At 44.3% G+C, this 21,800-nt stretch overlaps 1 protein-coding gene across 4 annotated transcripts in view; it reads left to right on the forward strand.

Annotated features, from left to right (window-relative positions):
* The window catches only part of MACROD2 (mono-ADP ribosylhydrolase 2), a 912,387-nt gene extending 906,919 nt beyond the window's left edge, over positions 1-5,468 (forward strand). For 2 of the 4 annotated variants that reach the window (XM_049799617.1, XM_049799618.1), the window contains exons 18-19: positions 3,325-3,393; positions 5,356-5,449. In XM_049799617.1, coding sequence (XP_049655574.1) covers positions 3,325-3,386 — 62 coding nt within the window. In that variant the 3' untranslated portion in view covers positions 3,387-3,393; positions 5,356-5,449. Of the gene's footprint in view, positions 1-3,324; positions 3,394-5,355 lie in introns of all 4 variants that reach the window. The other 2 variants (XM_049799615.1, XM_049799616.1) reach the window with 2 other exon arrangements.
* The last annotated feature ends 16,332 nt before the right edge of the window (positions 5,469-21,800 follow it).

A 21,800-nucleotide genomic window follows, 5' to 3' on the forward strand; every position in this document is an offset into this window, starting at 1 on the left:
CTAAGGTGCATGTTAGTTTCTAGCTGGTATTAGGTGGATCAAACTCTTCAGTCCTTTTATAATGAGGTCACTCATTCACCTTTTTTATTTCAAGCCTGTGGAAAGCTGTATCCTGACTTGCTGACACAATAGGAGAAAAGAAGAAGATGAAAGCAGTGTCAAACCTGAAATTTCCCATTTTTTTATAAGCTGGTGCAGACTGATGAATGTGCCATCAGCATCCTGACTTTTCACATGATTTGCCAAAGCAATATAGAAGCAAGATCTCAGCAGCTAACACCCTCATGCTTTTTTGGTGTTAATGTAATATCCAAGAAACAAGTAACTACCAAGTAAACAGGTGCATGTGTTTCATCACTGCAGGGTGGGTTGAGTTCAAGATAGATGGTTTTCTTTCTAGGCAGTCTGGAGTTACAGCTGAATGTGCTATAGCCAAGTTATGTGGATGCAGAGGGGAAGCATTGTTTAGGAAGTGGCTGAGGAAATAGGTTATGTTTGCAAGTAAGAGTCTGACCAAACTCCTCTTTAAATCAAGATGGTAATATTTTGGTCTCATCTGCCATCCAGGTCTACAGCATAATATCCTGGGGTGGGGAAATGTGCTCGCTCTCTCGCAGATGACTCTAAACTTGGTTTTCCAGTCTCCTGTTTGCCTGTCTTCTCTACTTAGATGCTGCGCCGTGACTTTTGGCTAGCTGACCTTTAAGCGCATAACTTTCTTGCAGGGGAAAGGCAGGATGCCTTGCTGCCGACACACATCCACTGGGTCACCAGCAACTGCAGCGGTTTGATGGATGTGAACTATTTGCTGGGTTATTTGTTCTCCTCTTGCGGGGAACTTGCTTGGTTTTGGGGGGGAAATCCTTCCCTGGTCATAATTTGAGAGCTGCTGAGCAGCAGATTGAGAGAGGAGATGCAGACAGGTCCTCCCCGACAGGCCAAAATTTAAGGGAAAACAGACAGGGAGACTGCATAGGAATGTCCATTTCCATTGCACAGAAATGTCCCTTTCTGGCATAAAAACCCTGCATGAAGCTGCAGAAGGGGGAGCAAGTAAAACTGAATTTAGGAGATCTGCAGCCTCCTTGAACTTCAGGTGCTTCGCTGAGCTGCTGGCTGTTGTAGTGTATTATGGTAGGTACAAAAACACCGCTAACATAAGTTAGCAGTTTAACACCTCTAAAAACATTGTTTAGCAGGAAGAAGGCCACTTTTGGCTTGCAATGTGATCAGATGTAACATGCCCAGGGCTAACAGTGTTGTTCTGACACTAATTCCTGCTGGGAGGCAACGAGGGCTGTGAGTCACATCCCTGCCGTACCCAGTGGCAGCTCTCCCATCTGCTTTTGCAGTAGATGCTTTGCTGCCGTGTTATTTTCCAGCTAAATATAGAGAATTGTGTAGGTGGCCTTGTAGTGACATCTGTTCTCAGGGTTCACCCAGTGGTCTGCAGAAGCTGATCCTTCAGTTAGATCTTCCTGTCCCTACCAGCATTAATGAAAGAGCTGAGCTTAGTCACAAACACATAGGAAAAAGCTAATAGTGAAACCCGCCTGTGCCTTAGCACTTCCAAGACATCTTCCCACTGCGGTGTGCACGGCGGATGCTTTTTGCACCGGTGATGCAGGATGCCTGGCTGCCATTTCCACTGCAAAACAGTAGGATTCAGTGATTCCTCTTGCTTCCCTGCTGGCAGGGGCCCTGGATCGCATGCCTCTGCCAGGGCTCCTCCATGCTTTCACGTTGCCCTTGAAAGCATTCCCAGGCAGTTTGCAATTTGACTCCCTCTATGTGATGTGCTATCAGCACGACGGGCAGGGGTCAACTGCTCGTAGCCATAATAAAAGGAAGGGGAAGGATGTGTACTCATCTGGGATGCTGATGGAGCCTAACCTCAGGTTTCAAATCAAGCTTTAGTTTTGCAGGAGATCTCTGTAAAACATGAGTGAAGCCTTATGGTATTTTCAGAAAACGCAGGCAGTGAAACTGGCCATTATAATGAGGCAGAGAAAGGCTGCTGTCATCAGTGCACAGCAGCCTTTCCTTAATGATTTTTTATTAAGCATCCTGTCTTTGCTATGCAAATGCATGTAAAGAACACAACATTGCTAAATGTGATGTGCATCAGAGTTCCATAATCAGGAGCGGACACTTTTCTTATTATTTATTGCATACATCCAGGAAGCCATTACGGTATCTGTTCTGCATATAGATGATGAATAATTTACAAATAATTCATCAAAGCCCTAACAGGTGTATTGACATGATATTGACTCAGAAAGAGATCATACTGCCTGGCTGGAAGTAGCATAGTTATTGATTTTTGGCTTTTTTTCCCCTCCCCCTTCCCATCTTCCCTTACTTTCCAAATCTCCCATTCAGGTTTGAGGCTTTTTTCTCGTCACCCACGTCAAATGACTTGTAATCTGCAGTTGATACCACAACATAAAGCAAAGTTAAAGAAAGGAAAAAAGTCTTAATATAAATGGCTCCATTCACGTTCATTGCAGAGCAAATACTAAATACTAATCTTAAAAATGCACGTGCTGAACTAACCCTTTTTTATTTAGTCTAGATAGGACCAATCATCTGCCATAGTTTAGATGATGTTTTTGACAAAGGTCATGCTGAAATGAGTTTAAGCCTTCTGTTTAAATTATTTCCTAGTTTTTAGTAATTTTAAATGAAAAAAAGAAGATTGTTTTTGTAAAAGGATAGTACACAAGTAAACTAGTGTGTAGGAGTATAGTGATGTTGCCCTTGAATCCTCTCCTAGGCTCCAGCAATTTGCAGTTCAAGGACACCCAGGGGCAGCAGTAGCATCTCTGTAACTGGAGATGGATCTGCATTTGGCCCACAGCTCAGCTCCGGGTCCTGCTGGGAACTTTGTCAGAAGCCTGTGGATGTTTGAATCACAGGATCGAGACCACTTAGCCCAGCGAAACTCTAAATCACCCTTTGGAGATACCTATATCTCTGCCTATGGCCTACAGAGGCAGAGGAGGGTCCTTGAGCTCTTGAGCTAGGCACCTTGGTTGGGTGCCAAAGTCACACTGGATGGATGTGGACCAAAGGGAAAATCTAGATCCAGAAGCCTGCATTTCTAGCGATGCTGAAGCCTACACCCTGGCAGAACTGCTTGTCGGGGTTTCTGTGGAACCGCAGGCTAGGATGGCTGGCCTAAGAGACCTTTTTGCGGATTTATGGCGTAGAATTTTTAATGCAATAAATGTCCCCTTTGGGTTAGAAGCGGTTATTACTCGACATAATAAACTTAACGAGTATCATGAATAGAATTTGATGACTGTCTCATTTTGGTTTCAGCTGAAATGAATAGTCAAGTTGAAAGTATAAATGATCCTATGGAAACAGAGCGGGAAGCTTAAGTAACAGGTAAGACCTTTATGGCTATTTTTTCCCCCTATTTTCCATTCAGTTTCTGTTTGAAAACTTGCTTTAAAAATGTCCTTAATTAAAGGTAGGCCTTACAAGGAAAAAAAAAAAAAAAGAAAAAAAGGAAGACAGAATACAAAGGAAAAGAAATTGTCTAATATGGCCTATATTACGCAAAAAAATTAGAATACCCAGTAGACTTGATTTGTCAAGTAAATATTATAGTAGCAGTCTGCAACTGTAATGGATTTAGACAGTGCACAGCCTTAGATCATCAGAAGGCAAGACAGCACCGAGATAAGGACAGAAGAGTAACTGAGTGAATGTTTTTTGGCATTGCTTAGGAAAATGACAGGCAATTTATACCAGTTGGAACCGAACTCAGTTCTGTACGATCTGTATTCTGGGAACAACAGGTTCACGTCACAATGGGTTTATTGCCCTTGGCTGTCCGATGCCTAATGTCACTTGTAGCAATACCACTGAAAAACAAGGCAAAGTCAGCGAGCTGCCTTCTGGAGCCCTGCTGCCTTTTGGAGCTTTTTATGGCTTTATACACTAAATGATACTGCTACGACAGGAGCGTGCAATGGTTGTTGTTGCGGCAGAGTTTGTCATAGGCATAAACAGCCTTGCCCCTAGATAAAAATGAATAATTTGGTAGGAAGACAGAAGTCCGAGACTCATCCCAAATTACAAAAGGCAGTTGCCATTTCTCCGTCAAAAGTAGTTTTTAAGCGTTAATGCGCACCGCTTCCTTTAGCATAGGATTGTTGTGAGATGCCAGTATCATATACAGCAAGATGTGTTATTTATGCTTGTAATGGGATTTCATGTAGCTCAAAGACCAACCATTGTGGCTTTACAATGGCGGCAGCTGTATCACAGAGACTTAAAATACAAGGTCTTATTACTGAGCATAGCCCTTTGTCCTTGTCAGCATTATAGACGATGTGCTGCCATACTGCTGGAGTGAGAAATAAGCCTGATGCGGTCCCTGGTAAAAAGTACTGAAGCAAAACTAGAAGGTGCCCTCGCCATTAAAATACGGCTTCCGCAACTATTCCTTCCCCCTCCCCTAGCTTCTGGGTTTATGTTCTGTTCAGTCAAAGAAAAAAGAGGAACTAATGAAATCCTCACTGTTAAAAATACATGGAAAGTTTAATACCCTTCCTCAGTTTAAAAAAAGGTATCTACGATTATTACTGCTTTCACATGGCCCGTTGGAAGTCTGTGTTTCATGCTGCATTTTCACATGGAAATGAGTATCTGTGGATGTTTTGGGCTGGAGTTGTTTTTGCTTTACGAAGGCAGAGTTCACATGAATAATACCACAATTAGCAATCAATCAATAAAACTTTTCAATTCAACTGCTGGCTCTGCCAGCACCTTTCTGAAGCAAAGAGGCCCAAGCCGGGGTGTGCCATGTCTTGCCCAGCATTGTAATGGCATGTGCAGGATTAGAAGCAGGCATCGAATCCTTCGCAGCTCTCTATTGAGGTCCTCATGACTCTGTTGCCACTGTTTTAATTGCACGGAGCGGGTCCCTGGCGAGGATTGATCAGCCTTTTAAACTTCAATGGGTCTCGCTAGCATCTTTCAGAGCCGAGGAGATCCTTTTGCTTGCTATGTTTAGTATTTTAATATGTTGGTTTTAACATATGTTCTGTGGTCTAGCACCAAAGCACCTACCAGAGCTGGGGGTCTCTGATATCAAGCTAGGTAGCACAGTGCTGTGGAAAACCAAGAAATGCTAAGGAGCACAGTCCATTTGCTATACAGATAATAGTGGCTGTTATATATAAACTAAGTGACATATACACATGCTGTGCGTGTGACAGAAAGAGAAACTGTAGGCATCATCTGTGCTAGAAAGATGAGACATGGGTTCTGCACAGACATTTGAAATTTTGCCTTTTTTTGTTTGCTTTTTTTTCTTTTCTCTTCCCTGCTGTGGTGAAGGAAGGATGCAGGAGAGGAGAGACCCGAGGAAACCCAACGGGCAGGCGCTGACATCCTACAGCATAATTCTTGGCAGAAAAGAGCACGCAGAGATGCTCCGTGGGTTGGGTGGGAGGGAGCTTTGGGGAAATGACTCTTTGCTTTAATTTCTCTTTGTTCTTCATTGCATTTTGTTCTGTAAGCCTGTTGGAAAGAAACATAACTTCCCAGTTCTAACAATGTTTTGCAATTATCCCTGCAATTACAACAGTTTCTTCTGAACTGTGAGTCCCTGTCTTATATTGGATCTTTTCCTCCTGCATCATATCATCAGTAGCCTGTTTCCAGGCCCACCCCTTTCCTAGCATCTTTATCTTATTTCCCAGTTATGGTACTATCTGCAGGCAACCTGTGGGAGCCCATTTATTCTCCTCCCCACCTCCTTTTTTTTTTTAAAAACTGTTCCCTAGGATATAAATGGAGATTTTCTTCAAGAACACGAACTGCCACAAAGGATTATAATCCACACACACTGATAAACAACTGCCTTCCTTGTGCTAGGGATTTGCAAGACTAGATGCTCCATAATCTCAGAAATATTGATAAGGACAGCCCTGCATGTTGCCCACCTCCAGGCTTGTCGATCAGCAGCTCCTGCCGGCACCTGCCAGCAGGTCGCCGTGTCCGAACCCTGGCTGCTAGAAGAGGTGCTGGCCGGATTCCCTTAAGTCCATGCTGGAAGCAGAGTTTGCTCATTAACTCTATCATTCCAATGCCTCAGATAAATACAGCTCCTAGCTTTAACAACTTCACACTGTATCTTACGTGAGCCCTCATTATATTTTCTACTGCATATGCATGATTTCATTTTTTAAATTTTTTTTTAAAAAAGCAATTAACGGTTATTTGGATAAGAATGTCTCACCATATGTCAATTGTTCTGCCAGCAAATGCTGCACTGAAATTTTTAGAAAAGGAACAAAAGGGTTTCACATATGTTTCCCAACCGTGCTGTAACCAAAACTGATAGACAATAAGCTCAATGGAAAAGGACGCAACCTCTGTCCATGGTGTGATGTGCTACAAACTGTATTTTAAAATGCTGCTGATAGTAATTTGATCATGTTAAGCAAGGTAATTAATTCTTTTTTTTCCCCCCAAATATGCATGAATCCCAAAATAGTTATTTACTAGCTGGCCAAAAAAAAAGAAAAGAAAAAAATATGTAAAAACCAAGTTAAGACATATCTCTATCCTCCTGTGATCTGGGTTTATCCCAGCTAGAGTAGGTTTGGTGATAAATCATCTGCTGGTGTAACAGCAAGTCAAATGTGGCCCTAACACACCTAGCACTGGCTACAGCAGTTGATGGCTGCTGTCAGCTGTAGGTTAATTCAAAAGGGTGTCAAGGACAAGCAAGGATTAGAAAGGAAAACAAGAAAAGTCCCAGATTTCATCCAGAGAGTACAGCCCCTGGAAAGGCAGCCCCATATCTTCCTATGTGCAGCTCCAGCATGTTTGCTTGTGGTGGGATCAAGAGAGTATTTCTTTGTGCTGGCTCCTGTGGTTTTTTAACCCAGGTGACACTAGCGCCAGAGAAGATCTCAAGGAGCTGCTTCATCACCCATTTGTCCCGGAGATCGGTTGATGTGTAACTCTGAATTGGATTGATTGTGGAAGGAGTAAATGAGCTGACGTAAGCCTATGAATTGGGTTTGTAATATTGCTAACTTTACCTAAATTTGCTAGGTACCATTCCTCTGGCCCTTGTTCTCCACAGAGCACCCTTGAAGGGACTCCTTGTTCCCTTTGAGGTGTCTCTGTTGCTTTTCTTTCCCATCCCTGAGATCATGCTTGTCAGAATGTGTTTTTTGGGACATGGATTTTTTTTTCCCTGCTCTTCCTTCACCTTGTCTCCAGCTGATTGCAGTTTTGCGGTGGGAGGCCTTGTGGGTAGTACCTCTACATGGTTTGCATCCCATATGTTCCTGTATATTTTCCATACCGGGTGATTATGATTGAAATGGCCTGTCATAACAGGTGGGGCAGGAATGGATAAATACCTCGGGAGGAAGGGGAATAAATGCATTGGGTGTCTCTCTTCTCAATTCCCCTTTTGTGTGGTTGCTGTGAAAAGACCAGGATTGAAGGGTTCCCTCTATCTAGGTAAGTGAGGGAACTGGCCCCGTAGGGCTGGGAATGAACTCGGTGAGCTCTGTGAAATGTTGAAGAGATCCAAGGCGGCCGGGGTGAACTGAGCTTTGCAGAGCTGCAATAACTTCAATCAAAGGACTACCCAGTCCCCTGAATATAGCTCTGTTCTTGTTTCTGTTGTGCTCACCCATGGGCAACGTTAATGGAGCTGTAGGCTGCCCTTATCTGCATGTCGGATGTCTGTCTCGCCATTGCCAGCCTTGGTTTTAGCAAGGGAGCCAAAGGGATAGCCCCTCAGGAGGCTGGCTGCCAAGGTGTGACAGTTCAGCAAGGAGACAAAGACTCCTTAAAATCCCTGTGAAGACTGACCAATAGTTAAAAAAAAAAACCTGCAAAGATGTGTCACATTAGACACTCTCTAACCCCTGACAGTAATTTCGTTGCACTTTTCATTTAACCTTGGTCCTCGAACAGGAGTCTTTGAAACCATGAACCATTTGCCCAAGGATGCAGCGGCAAAGCGTGAAGCCCAGGTAGGAAGTGTAAAAGCAAGGAAACGTAGGAGTTGATTAAGTCCTTACAGGACAATTTGCAGCCACATCTATATCTGTCTGTCTTCAGGTGGGTTTTGGTTTGAGTTGTTGGGGTTTTTCACTAGGCATAAAGTGAGTAGAGTGGCAGCGTGAGTTCTTCCGCTGAGTTAGTAGTGAAGGCTGAACCCATGCCCCTCAATGCAGTCTCCACCACTCTTGCTGGAGCTGCAGAAATGGAAGGAGCTGGTTTTGTAGAAGAGCAAGTATCAGACCAAGAATCACCCCGCAAGGATTTGTGACAAGGATTTTGGTTTAAACCCGCAATGTGTTTGCAGTAGGTGGCATAAAGGGAATAGCAATGCTTTTGGTGCTGACGTTTGCATACAAAGTATCAGGCTCTGCTTGATTGTTGTTTCTCCTGTGCCTGAAAGCACTCATGCCTACCATTAGGCACAATATTCTTTGGGCTGGTGACTGCTCTGATGATGAATGGGTTTCCTTCCATACAGATATCCAAAGGGGATGTTTGAGACATAGTCCGTAATAATGGGTCACACATTTGCTGCAGCTAATAGTCAATCTTTCTGTAAGGCACTGAGAAAGTTTCTCTGTGACTTAACACTGTTCTGCTTTACGCACTTGAATAAAAATATATGGAAAAAAAAAAAAAAAAAGACTTTTCTCTATATGCAGTGCATGCCAGCCTTGCTGTTAAAATTACAAACTTAACAGAGTATGTGGATCTATTTTCTCGGGGAATAGGGGTTTTTATCATATGATTCATCCAGGATTTGCCTTACTCTGACATTTGTGATACAAAGGAAAATTTAAAAAAAAAAAATGTACAAATTTAAAAAGGTAATTTTCTCAATCCAAAACTTTGTTTTTACTTCTGTGCAAAGAAATGTAGACTGTTGTTTGCAAAATGTCTTCTAATAGATAGTCTAGCAGCTATATCGGTTAACACATGCCTCTTACGTTACTCTGTCATTTACATGCTGAATTTGCCTCAGAGTCTGTTATTTTTCCTTCTGTCTGTGCCATGCGTTGGAGAACTTAAACAACCAATGCCTTCGTACTATGATGTTTGTTAAAGCAAAACGTTAATAAAGCTTGTCCTGAACCGTGCTGATCATGCAGCGGTCATTTCGGTTGTCAGTATTGCAGTTTGGACACGCAATCACTAGCACGTGCAGCCAGGTCCTCGTTTAAATTTATCGTTCACTTGATGGCAGAACCTTGTGAGAAACGGATACCTCAGAGGGATTTTTGGACGGCATTACCGAAAGGTAAGAATGGGGACTTTGCAGCTTAGAGGGGAACAGGTTGGTCCCATCGCTGCATCAGCGATGTTACAAAACCCATTCCCGCAGTTGTACCAGCGCTAAATTGCTGGCATCTATCATCTGTCAAAGAATACTCCGATATGTATGCAATCCACAGGTATAATAGACGACACACAGTGTACGCTGGATGTTACCTGCCCTTTCTGTCGTGACTTATTTCAAGACTGAATGGGTAGAAGATACTGCAAAAAGTGGGAAGGTGGCTTTTTTCTTCTCATGTCACCCGTATAGATGAAAACACTTGTACCGATGTTGCCTTACTCTTATCCAAGGCCAAGGATTTAATTGTCGATAACTGAAGTTAGGGGGCTGGCTCTGCGTGTTCAAAGCTCTCTGAGGAATTGGATTCCCTCTCTGAAATTTGACCTTTCCAACCCTTTGACTGCAGAATGGAAGAGGACAAGGCACAGGAGATGCGTGGCAGTGGGGAATGCCTGCCTTTTTGCTGGATGCAGGACCCAGCTGTCATGTATGGTCTTAGGAACAGCGAGCTAACCTGAGAGAGAGCAATACCAGCAACAGCTGTAACGCAGCATCTCGTTGGATTCAGTTCATCAAGAACTCTGTTTTCACTGTGTCTCAAGAACTGTACAGCCTAGGAGGAGGCACCCGCTTTCCCTATGCTGTAGCCTGTTTCTGCTGCAAGGGAACATTATTGTCTACAGCAGGTGTCTGTTTAAAAGGAGAAAAATAAATTAGCCTCTCACCTACTGTCTGTCTAACCCTTTTTTGAATAGCACAGGGTCGAGAGGAAAGCCTCCGTGGTTTTGGAGGATGAAGAAGGGCCTGTGTTTGAGGCTGCTCAGACCCTTGCAGCGATGGGTGTTTGTCCAGATGATGTGGATTAGGCAAAGAGCACATGAGTCTGTTAGGATGAGATGACTGATAAACTTATCCTTAACTATACTCCTGTTGCTGCTGGCCAGATTGACAGCCCCCCCCCTTCCAGATCTTGTTTGGAAAAGTGGTAGATTTGTGCCTGGGGAAGTCTTTTGCTGAGCTGATAACTTTGGAGGTCACTCTTAAGTCTGCAGAAAAGGAAGCTCGGTTACCACTTTTCCTGCTCAGTCTTCTCAGAGAGATTCTCCCAGAGGAATTGGGTTGTCTTCCAGGATTTCCATGTGACCCTGCCACTCCTCAGAGGGCTCTGTGCATGCTTTAAATTGGCTTTGATTCCTTGCCTCCCTCTCCTCTTGCACAGAAGCTTCCAAAGGGGTCTTTATGACCTTGATCTATCTTGTAAGGTGAAAACTGTGCTTTGGGATTTTAATTAGTCTTGGGGTTATGGGTTGGCCTTTTTATTTTTTTTTGGCCTGAAATAAAAGTGTCAGGAGACATTTAAATACCCTAATTTCTCGTTCTATTAGAATTATCGGCAACCCCTTAATATAAGCGGCAAATCACTGTTAATTCCTTCGGAATTCACTGATAAAACATTTCTCGTAATGAATTCCTGTAGAAAAAAGAAGGGGGGGGGGGGGGGGGGCGGGGAAGAGTCCTGGTGAAAAGACAGCCGGTGGAGGAGGTACTCAGGGAGGCTGCTCCATCTGGTGGCAGCTCGGGGTTGGTCCTTGGGGAGCACTTCTGATTGCATGAGTCAGGGGAGGTTTCCCTCTGGTTTAAACCTACTGAGCATCACCCTCTCCTCGGTAGAAGGGCATACGCGTGTGGGCTTGGTTGATGTTGGAAAGAGGGATTAGTGTTTGCTGCTGAGAATTTTCACATTCCTATTGCTCCCGATGCGAAGACATGCGTTGCCCAAAGCCAGCTCTGAATCCAGATTGTCTAGGGTGTGGGATGTCCGCACCCCCAGCAGTTGCATTTGTGTTCTGAGCTGAAATAAACTTTGTCTCAATGAAGTCACCAGGTGAGGTCGTGGGGCTGTTGTGCAATTGCAGGATGTCGTGGAAACGGCGCCCAGTCAACCTAAATGTTCTTACAGTACAGGTTGTATAGTCCATCACGATGTATCTGGACACATCTCACCTAGAAACGGTACCACCAAGAAAACAAGGTTGCAATTAAGTTTGGTTTTTACCAGAAAGAAATGGTGTTCAGCAAAGGGCAGCTGAGAAAAGCTCCCCTTACCCCTTAGAAATGGTGTCTAGTCAACGTGGGCGCTCATGGAAAAGAGCAAGGAACCCAAGCCCAGTGAGAACAACCTTGCTGTCACAAAGTGGCACAATGCAGGCAAGAACAGAGCAAGCTTTTATCAATATTTTTCAGCGCCAGCCTAGGAAGCAGTGCTGCCACTGGGTTTTGCAGAGTCCAAGGAGCTGGTTGGGTCTGTGCTGTGTACTTCCAACTCCTACTCGTTTCACACCAGCTTCCAAGCACCTGCTTGCTAGAAGCGTCCTTCTGGATGGGAAATGTAAGCCTAAACTTGAATGTCTTAAATTTTTTTTTTCTTTTATCCCGACGCTCTCTAGCAAGCTGCGAAATTAGTTTTGAAATGAAAGTGGAAACAGAGAATGATGGAGCACAGAAAGATCAAATCACGAGACAGTTGAACAGTGAAGACCCATGAACCCCGAAGCAATACAAAGGACATCCTGAAATTAAAATTCCCTCCTCTGCCCTGCGAGTTACATCACCTCCACACCAGAGGGGTTTTATGTTTATTTTTTGCACAGGAAAGGGAAATTGGAGATGCTGGGTGCTGAGGAGAGGGCAATTACTGCTTTCCCCCAGCTGAAGCAATTTGGACGAGGAAGGCTTTGGCTTCTGAGCTGTGAGTGCCCCAAGCGTGTCTGTGCCGGTACAGGTGGTGCAGCGCTTCATCACGGTCCTCGGGTCGGTTCAGGGAGCCTGAGGAGAGCAGCAGGAGAGCTGCAGGGGAATTTGCATGCAACCGGGAGACGGGGGGCCAGGGGTAGCTTGTCCCAGGAAGGCTCCAGGCCAAGCACAGGGACAGCCCAGGCGCTGGCATTGACCCTGGTCTGTTGGAACAAGGACGCTCCTCCTGCCCACACCCTCACTTCTGGCCTTCTTTTTTATGCATATATATATATATAAGAATAAAAAAGACAACTCATCTAACATACATGATTTAGATACTATTAGGTATAGTATATATAGTATGTAGTATGTATGATAGACACTACATACATAATATATGATGTGATATATATTCCGTTTGTACTATATACTATATATCTGATGATGTGTAGTTAATGTATTTTAGATGGTATTGTGTATGTTATTTTGTACTGTACATATAGCATATCTAATTCAATTAGATAAACTGTGTACTCTATAGAAAATGTGTTTTAGATTGAACTCACTCTTTTATACACCCTGTAAACAATACAGGTAAAAGCTGTAATGTAAAGTAAATATATATTACCTTGTATGTAAATATTATGTAACCTATACACTACAGGTACCGTCTAGTATGGAGATACTATATACCAGCAATCTAATCTACAAAAAATATTGTGTTATGGAGCACATATTAAAGATAACATATCCTATATACTGTTTAATAGTCAATGCATGATATATAACAATATATTTTCGATAACATAATAGTGGCATTTTATGTAGTATATATGTAATTTAGGCGCTGTACCTATACAGAACAGAATAGTCTATATTGTGTACTATATAATCTTTAGCCTATAGAATTCTGATATGTGTACTACTTCTATATATAATATATTATATTGGTATCATAGTATATAGTAATTATATCATCATGTTACATTGTCTCTTTGTCTAGTGTATGTCATCAGTAAGATACAATAGATTACATAATAGATAATATGAGGTATAATAAATGACATGTAAGCTTTGATCTATTACTTACACTATGCATACTATACAGTATAAGTACATTACATGTTATGTTGATATACAGTAATTATATAATTGTCTTCTAAGAAATACAGTCTATATTGCATATATCATCTATGGCACGTATATTATGTTGCTGTAAATGCTTTTTAGGTAATATATCTGTTTAATAAAATAACATGAAACATATATATAATATATCTTACATAGCATCTATAATCTCTCGAAGAATACTCCTATATATATGCAATGTACGCTAGATGTTACTGAGGAAATTTACGTAAGAACAGTATTTGCTAGATGATACATAGTACAGTTTATTTGTACTACATAACATAGCATGTGCTGCATAATGTTGTACATACATTAGAGGATACACTGCCATAGCATTTTACTTGCTGTGGTTTATATTCTATACAGATGCAGCAAAAATGCTATATACTATACATATAGAATACATGGTGCGTACTGTACATAGCTTATACTATATGTATGCACTATATATGTACGTAGTCTGTACTAAATACATACAGTATATACTGGATGCATCAACATGGCACATACGTATACTGTGCACATCTATAGAAACTATCAGAGTTGAGAGAGCATGTAGAAGGTATATGATAGATATAATTCTGTATATGTATACACACTTTATACATAAACTTTGTGCTCAATACATACATGTCCTATATGAATACAGTATTCTTTGTGTATATATGCACATACTGTATACCTACTCTATAGATAAGCACTGTGTGTATATGTTTACATGTATAAAGAGGTGCACACTTTTTAGGTGAGGAGCTCTCTGTGCACACCTCCACGCACCCTTCGTGGGTAGGGATAGGGAGAGCTTCCCCTCCCGCCTAAGTATATCCCCCACGTAGGTTGCAGGGGACATATAGCCTCACTGTCCACGTAGAGGGGAAGGGGACATATCTGAACTAAACCCCCACTTTGGGAGGGTGGGGAAGGATATCTCCTGAATTTCACTGCCACCCCCCAGCTAAGACTATCCCTCCCCTTATCCCCCATTTCTGGCTCACACTGAGGGGTGGGAGAGAGCAGAGCACCTGATTTTCTTTGTCATCAGGGGGAAGGAAATGGGGGGGGGATGGCAGGGAACCACAGGGGATAGAAGGAAATGGCAGGGAACAGCAGAGAATGGCTGGTAATGGCAGAAAATGGTGGGGAAGAGCAGGGAAGAGCAGGTAATGGTAGTGAATGATGGGGAATGCCCAAGAATGGCAAGTAACAGCTGGGAAGGGTGGGGGATTGCAGGGAATGGCACGGAACCACAGGGGATAGGAGGAAATGGCAGGGAACAGCGGACAATGGTAGAGAATGGCTGGGAATAGCAGGGAATTGCAGAGAATGGCAAGGAATGTGGTGGGGAAATGCAGTGAATCTCAGGTAATGGCAGGGCATGCCAGGAAATGCTAGGGAATCCCAGAGAATGGAAAGGCATGGTGGGGCACTCTGGGGCATTGAAAGGAACAGCAGGGGCATGGTGGGAAGGGCAAGGTAGGGATTCTCTTCCTTATGGGTGGCAGGAGATAAGGAGGGGGGAGTCGTTACCCTATACCCCCTCACTTTCTCCTCTCTTTACCCTCAATTCATACTTTTTATTGTTACAGTCTTCAAAGTTTATCTAAACATTAAGCCCAGTGTATGGTTTTACAGTTCATTATTCCACTTATTGACATCATCAACAGCAACTTAGGACTGAATTACATCTGTAGTGGCAGGGTTGTTGTGGTAGGAGTCATAACCACAAGGTGGATCTCACCATTTCTCTTCTTTGCACAGTACTCCTGCTCCAGAGATTGTACCACACTGTTGAATCCATCACTTCTGATGATGTGGAGACATCCTACATGGGGAAAATGCACTTTGTTTAAACAGGATGTCCATTTTCTCACCTTGATTGCTCTCTGGGAGATGAGCCACTTGAATGCTGAACCGGTACCTTGGCAATAAAGATTTTCATGTTGTTACAATTACTCCCTCAGGAGCACTCAAGAAATATTTAACAGTACAAAACAAAACATTAACATTTTGGAGCAATTGCACCCCTTTGCAGAGTCACCGATGTGACAGATCTACCCTGCCAGTACTGCTTGAAAACCTCAATGAAGACAATGTTTCCTTCCATAAAGGGCATATTCTCATGATATTTCTTATCAGTTTCCAATAAATGGAAAAATCTGAGAAGCATCACATCCTATGTAACCACCTTTTACAGGACCAACAATGAGAAATCCCTGTTCCTGCTCTGCCCTGGAGGTTTGAGGGACTCATTTATGCTCCTCTGTTGGGAACCAAGAGCCCTGGACCTCATTAGGTCCCTTCTGTACCAGGAGCAGCCCCAGTCAGAAATCCCAGGGCCCCCATGTCATGCCTCCTCTCTTTGCCCGGTCCCTCTGGAAAGCCTGGGAGGGATGTAAGGAAATTTTTCAGATTCAGACAATACATGAGCTTTCATACATGATTAATTTTTCATTATGACTTGAACATAATTTCAACAAAATACAGCTTTAATTGCCCAGAAATACTTCCTACTTAAAAATAAAAACACAAAGAAAAACCCCACTCCAAAACCAAGACTCCAGTGATTTGATGCAAAAGCATTTTCCTTCTTGTGTGCAGGCTGGTGGATCATAGGTCTGGTTTGCTGGCTGCACCAATGCTTCCAATGAATCTGCAATATCCCTTTCCACCCACCCACAGCAGGAAGCAAAACAGTGCTGTGCAGAGTAGTTGTTATAAGGTAGTGACAGAAAGAGAAAAGATCCTACAAATAGTCCAAGATTCATGTAATACCGATCCAGAGGAGAGCTCTGGGCTGTACAGCAATTCCATGGTCTAAAGGGGGAAAAGATAAAAAAAGAAACAAACCACCTTACAAACAGGACGGTGAGGGTTTTTTGGTTTGGGTTTGTTTTTTTTTTTGCACAGAATGGAGTGGGAGGAAGGGTCTGCTGCTGCATTTCAGCCTCCTCTTCACAAAGCACTTGCAGAAATCATCAGCAAGAAAAAAAAAAAAAATCTACCTCTGAATTGATGTACCAATGACAGGCCCAACTGGAACAAGGAGAACAACCTCATGCTGTGGCTGAGAGCTGCTCCGTTTCACTCCTGTGGTGAAACACTTACTACAAAAAAAAAAAAAAAAAAAAAAAAAAAAAAAAAAAAAGTGGCACAGCCAGTGCTGGCAGGCACTCATGCTGCATGAAGCAGCCTGCACCAAGGGCTGGGCAAGATGACAAGAGGCATCCTCGTCCTGCACACTATGCAGGGGGTAATGAGGCCAAAAGGCTTTTGGAAACAGCGTAAGAGGCCCCTTGACTGGGAGCTGGGAGGCAGAGGACTTTTGCCAAAGCAGCGCAGTTGGCATATTCCCCATGGTCAAAGGCAGGGACTGACTAGAGGCCCCACCACATCACACATCCCCCCCCACCACTGCACAGCACAGCTTTTCAGACAAATGCACGCATGCCATCAGACAGCAACATTGGCTGGCCACCACCCTGAAATCCTTGCCATTAGTATCCAGCACACACTGGAGCATGAGTGTGCATGAACACAGGTGCCGCTGCGGAACCACTCTTGACAAGACATTCAGCGTGCTTGGTCCTTGCTGTCTAGACACCAAGACTTGACTGAGCAGGACACAGTCCAACTGCAACTGCTTGTTGTGGTTTAACCCCAGCTGGTAACTAAGCACCATGCAGCCGCTCACTCACTCCCCCCACCCACCCAGTGGGATGGGGGAGAAAATTAGGAAAAGAGGTAAAACCCATGGGTTGAGAAAAGAACAGTTTAATAGAACAGAAAAACAGCAGCTAATAATGATACTGATAACACAATAAAATGACAACAGTAATAATAAAAGGATTGGAATGTACAAATGATGCGAAGGGCAATTGCTCACTACCCGCCGACGGACACCCAGCCAGTCCCCGAGCGGCGATTCCCTGCCCCCACTTCCCAGTTCCTATACTAGATGTGACGTCCCATGGTATGGAATACACCGTTGGCCAGTTTGGGTCAGCTGCCCTGGCTGTGTCCTGTGCCAACTTCTTGTGCCCTGGCTGGGCATGAGAAACTGAAAAATCCTTGACTTCAGACTAAACGCTACTGAGCACCAACTGAAAACATCAGTGTTACCAACATTCTTCTCATACTGAACTCAAAACACAGCACTGTACCAGCTACTAGGAAGACAGTTAACTATATCCCAGCTGAAACCAGGACACTGCTCCACTGCCAGATGCAGAAATAAGCTGCATAGTGCAGCAACCCTCCTACCAGGCAAGTTGTAAGCAAGGCTGCTGCTGCCTACCTAAAAGAAACTAACTCCTCAGCCTCACATCAGCCCAGAGGAAAAAAAACCAACCATCCCTATGGATCCTGGTGCTTCACCAGTCACCCCCAGCCACGCCAGGGCAGAGGGTTGTTGCAGTAGCAAATCCCTCCTCCCTGCCTCGCAAGACCTGCTTCAAGCTGCAAAACCCACCGTTTCAGCTCTGAGGGCTGCTCCCGTGTGTCTCACTGCAGTCCTCATACAGCCCTGGCCATCCCTGCAAGCACATTGCTCTGGCTGAAGCTGGACCAGCAGATGAACTCCAGTCCCCAGCTGATGGTGTTTGCACCAGGACTTGAATGGTGGGTATTTGAGCTGAGTTGGTCTTGTTGCTTTACATCTCTAGAAATGCCTCTGTGTTGTTGATTTGTACCACAATCAAACGACAGAAACCAAAGCTTTAAAAGCCTTGATAACAAGAAGCATTTTTTGTTTGTTTGTTTCCAGTCAAACCTACTGACAAATGTAAAAGATAAAAGTAGAGTTTAATTTAAAAACAAAAGAATAAAAAAATGCTGCAATTTTTACCCTGTCACATAGAGCAAGTATGACAAAACCTGTGATACAGACAAAATTGTCTAGCAAAGCTGCACACTTGTTTCTTCTGCTACTGCAAAGGGGAGCCCTTGGAATGTCTTTTGCAGGTTGGTTTCCCCCACACCGGGCTGTGTTAGTTAATACATAGTTAGACTTGGGGACAGCAAAAAATTATTTAGGCTGGTGGGCACCACAGCAGTACTTGAGCTCAAGCCAGCCGGCCACTAATTCCATCACCGAGCCAAGGGCTCTGAAACAGCAGCCCTTGCCCAAAATTCAAGCCGAAGGCCCATCAGGAGGCTAGAGAATTTGAGTGGGAGGCAGATGTGGATGGCTGTGTGCCTGGGAAGCACAGGGGACAGTGGAAATGTGACAGCAGCAGAGACATCAATCCAGCCTTGGAGATTGCATGGCAGCCCCAGCAGTGTGACCCCAAGAAAAAGCAGAGTGTTTTTCATTAGCTATTAGCCAAAGAGAGATTTAGAGCTCCTACTGTTCTAGACTCGCTGTAGTTGGAGAAAACAGGACTGAGATGAATTGTTGCTTCCTTTCCTACAGTTGGCCCGCTACCAGCAGTTTCTCCTGCTGGTGGAGAAAACCTGCTAGACCCTCTCTGCCATGACTGTCCTCTCGTGTCAAGCAAAGGGAACGCCATAATTGGAATTATTTTTGCTAAAGCTCTGACTTGTGTTGCTGAAACCCAGGAAAAGCCCCCTTGGAAAGGGAGACTTAGAGGTGGGTTATGTTTCCAGGCCTGGTGCCTAAGCCATGGGTGACTCCAGCCTGCCCAATGTAGGGAAGCCTCCTGTGCCCTTCCCACACAGCTGCTGTGGAGCTCTACTGCTATTTTACCACCACTAGCCACAAAACTACAGCCAAAGTTTTGGGAGCAGTATGTCTTTCACCAACATGTATTTGACTATATCATTTCTACTCAAACACATGCTTAGCAGACCAACCAGCTGCTTAAGTTCTGGCCCCATGGACTTAGAAAAGTGTCTAAAACGATGGTAGTGTCACAGGAAAGTAGAAGGTCTCAGCATCTCCCAAGGAGAGTTAGGAAGGGGTTGAAGGCACCAAATGCCAGTTTTGGTCCAGAGGTGCTAGAGACCAGACCTCTTGCTCAAGCCTCCTATCCCCAGAGACCTGTTTGGGTGAGATGATGTCCCAAAGCAATCTGTGAATGCTGGGTTCCTGTGATCTTCTCTTCCTCATCTTGAGCCTGAGCCTCTGCAGGGTGGGAGGGTATCTTGTTTAAGTCAGCATGAAAAGAAAGAAAAGCCTGTCCTGCAGACACACAGTTGTCACAACCTAATACTTACAGTCAGCTCAAACATAACTTGTTGCTCTCAGTGAAGCTGCAGCACCTTACACCAAAATATCTTAAAGACCCAACCCCCATACTTTGGTTTACCTGACACTGCCTCTACATCCTTTCTGTAATGCAGCCTATTTCAAGGTCATGAAATATCCAGGAAACGTAAGAGGGATCAGGAACACCTCTTGGTCCTGAAAAACCATAAGCAAAGATGGTTGAAGCAGTGTCATAATTGTTAAACTAACCACTCAATGTCATAATTGTTAAACAAACCACTCAATGTCATAATTGTTATGGACAGACTAAGCACGAAGTGTCCTTGACAGCTGTGAAAAGGCACATAATTCATGCAAGACTGTGGAAAACAAAGAGAGGCAGGGATTCGCAGGCCCATTACTAAGCAAAGAGGGACAGGGTGGGCAAGCTGCATACACACTCCCTTTCCACAGGACAGGTTTGATGAGCACTGCTGCTGGTGACACAGACTGAGAGCAGCACCAAGGTCAAAGCCACCCCCTCGACCTCCACATAAGCCTCGATGCAGCAGAGCCAAGAGGGGAGCAGCAAACAGCAGCCCCAAACCTGGTTGGAATGACCCCAATGCACACATTGACTCAGGGCTGGGTCCCTGTAAGGGAGGAGGCTGAGTTGCCCCCCAACATTGGCAGCGATGGGGGCAGGGAGAAAACAAGGGAGAACACAAGGGCAGGATCTCAGAAAGCCTGCGAGCATTACAGTCGAGGTTGTAGCTGACTTTCCAGCTGAAGCCTCAGTTGACAACTGCGGGGGTCTATCAGCCAAGTCCCCTGTAGCTTTTGAGCTGTCAAGAACTCCTGAGAAGGCCCAGATCACTGGGAGGACACAGGCTTGTAGGGCCAAGGGGTTGGCCAGCCCCAACCCACTGAGGGGGCACAGGTCACACAGCCTGGTGTCTGGCTCCAGAGAGAGGAAGAGTGCTGCTAGACCCCAGTTCAGATACTCCTTAATGTACCAGGTGGGCCAGGAGACGTTTCTTCCCTCCCACACACTTCTTGCTTGTTTGGCACTTTTTTTTTTTTGGGGGGGGGGGGGAGGGGTTGGGGGCATGACTATAACTCTTTACACTCCTTATCTCCATATAAATAAAAAATTTGAAGGCATTTACCTTAAATCCTGCTAAACGATTGTCCTCACTGCTTCTGTGGAGCACTTGGTACCACAAGCTCAGCATGCCTTGCCAGAGGACATGTTTTCTTTGTTTGGGTTGCATTCACCAGCTTCTCACTTGGTTGGATGTCCATGCTGCAGGCCGAATTCGTCATTGTTGACAGGAGAGGATGACTTGAAAATGTCTTGTTTCTTCCTTGGAGTGAGGCATCTTATGGGCTACAAGCATGATAGGAGACACAAAGAGGAGACAGAAAACCAAAAAAAAACCCCAGTGGCTGGAAATTACAGCATAGGTATCAACCTTTGGAACCAGCACAGATCAACTGTGCTGTGCATGAAAGAGCTGTGGTCCGTCAAGCAGGTCTACAACGTGCCCTTGGATATAAAAAGCATAAGTGGCAGGAATAGATTAAAAAAAAAAAAAAAGTTAGTTAGCAAGAGAGGTGAAACTGGATAAGGGCTTGGCTAGCGATCATTTTTCTTTCCCTGGTACATAATGTATTCTCCTCCCTGGGTTTAAAGATGTAACCAAGCATTTGATCTGGTCTTTGCAGGGTCTGTCTGCCCCATGGCAGCCTTAGGGTTGGGCTCCTTCATCTGGAGCAGCTTCTGCTTTGATTACAGCATCAGCTTTACAACTGTGACAAGCTGCCCTTTGGTAAGGTCATACACTGCGGGCAAAGTTTATTAAGTGTTTGAAACATGGCAACAATTTCTGGCCAGGTTTGTAGTGCCATCAGGGCTGCAGCAGCACAGCCATTCACTGCCACTGCCCCTCACTGGGGCAAGCAGCAAAGCATTGGGGAGGGAGAAGCACTTGACTTGTGTCTTGGCTTTAATATATTCCCTACAGCTGAAGGTCATACCATTAAAACCAGCTTCTCTTCAGTAAACTGCACTGTTTGGCAGGCAATTTTACAAGAACACCATCAATGCAGCATGAAAATTGCTCACAAATGAGAGGCAGGGTAGACGGCCTCCAACTACACTAGCCCAATTTTGGACCTCTGGAAGGGCCAGGTTGGTCTGGACCATGCTTATGTGAGCTGAGAGGAGAGCTGGCTGCAGAGACTATCACTGGTTTGCCCATAAGCCATAGAATCATTTAGGTTGGAAAAGGCCTTCAAGATCATCAAGTCCAACCATCAACCATGCCCACTAAATCATGTTCTTGAAGTGTCTTGTCTACACACTTTTTGAATACCTCCAGGGATGGTGACTCAACCACTTCCCTGGGCAGCCTGTTCCAATGCCTGACAACCCTT

This window comes from Accipiter gentilis, chromosome 5, assembly GCF_929443795.1.
Source record: "Accipiter gentilis chromosome 5, bAccGen1.1, whole genome shotgun sequence".
Classification (NCBI taxonomy): Eukaryota; Metazoa; Chordata; class Aves; order Accipitriformes; family Accipitridae; genus Astur; species Astur gentilis.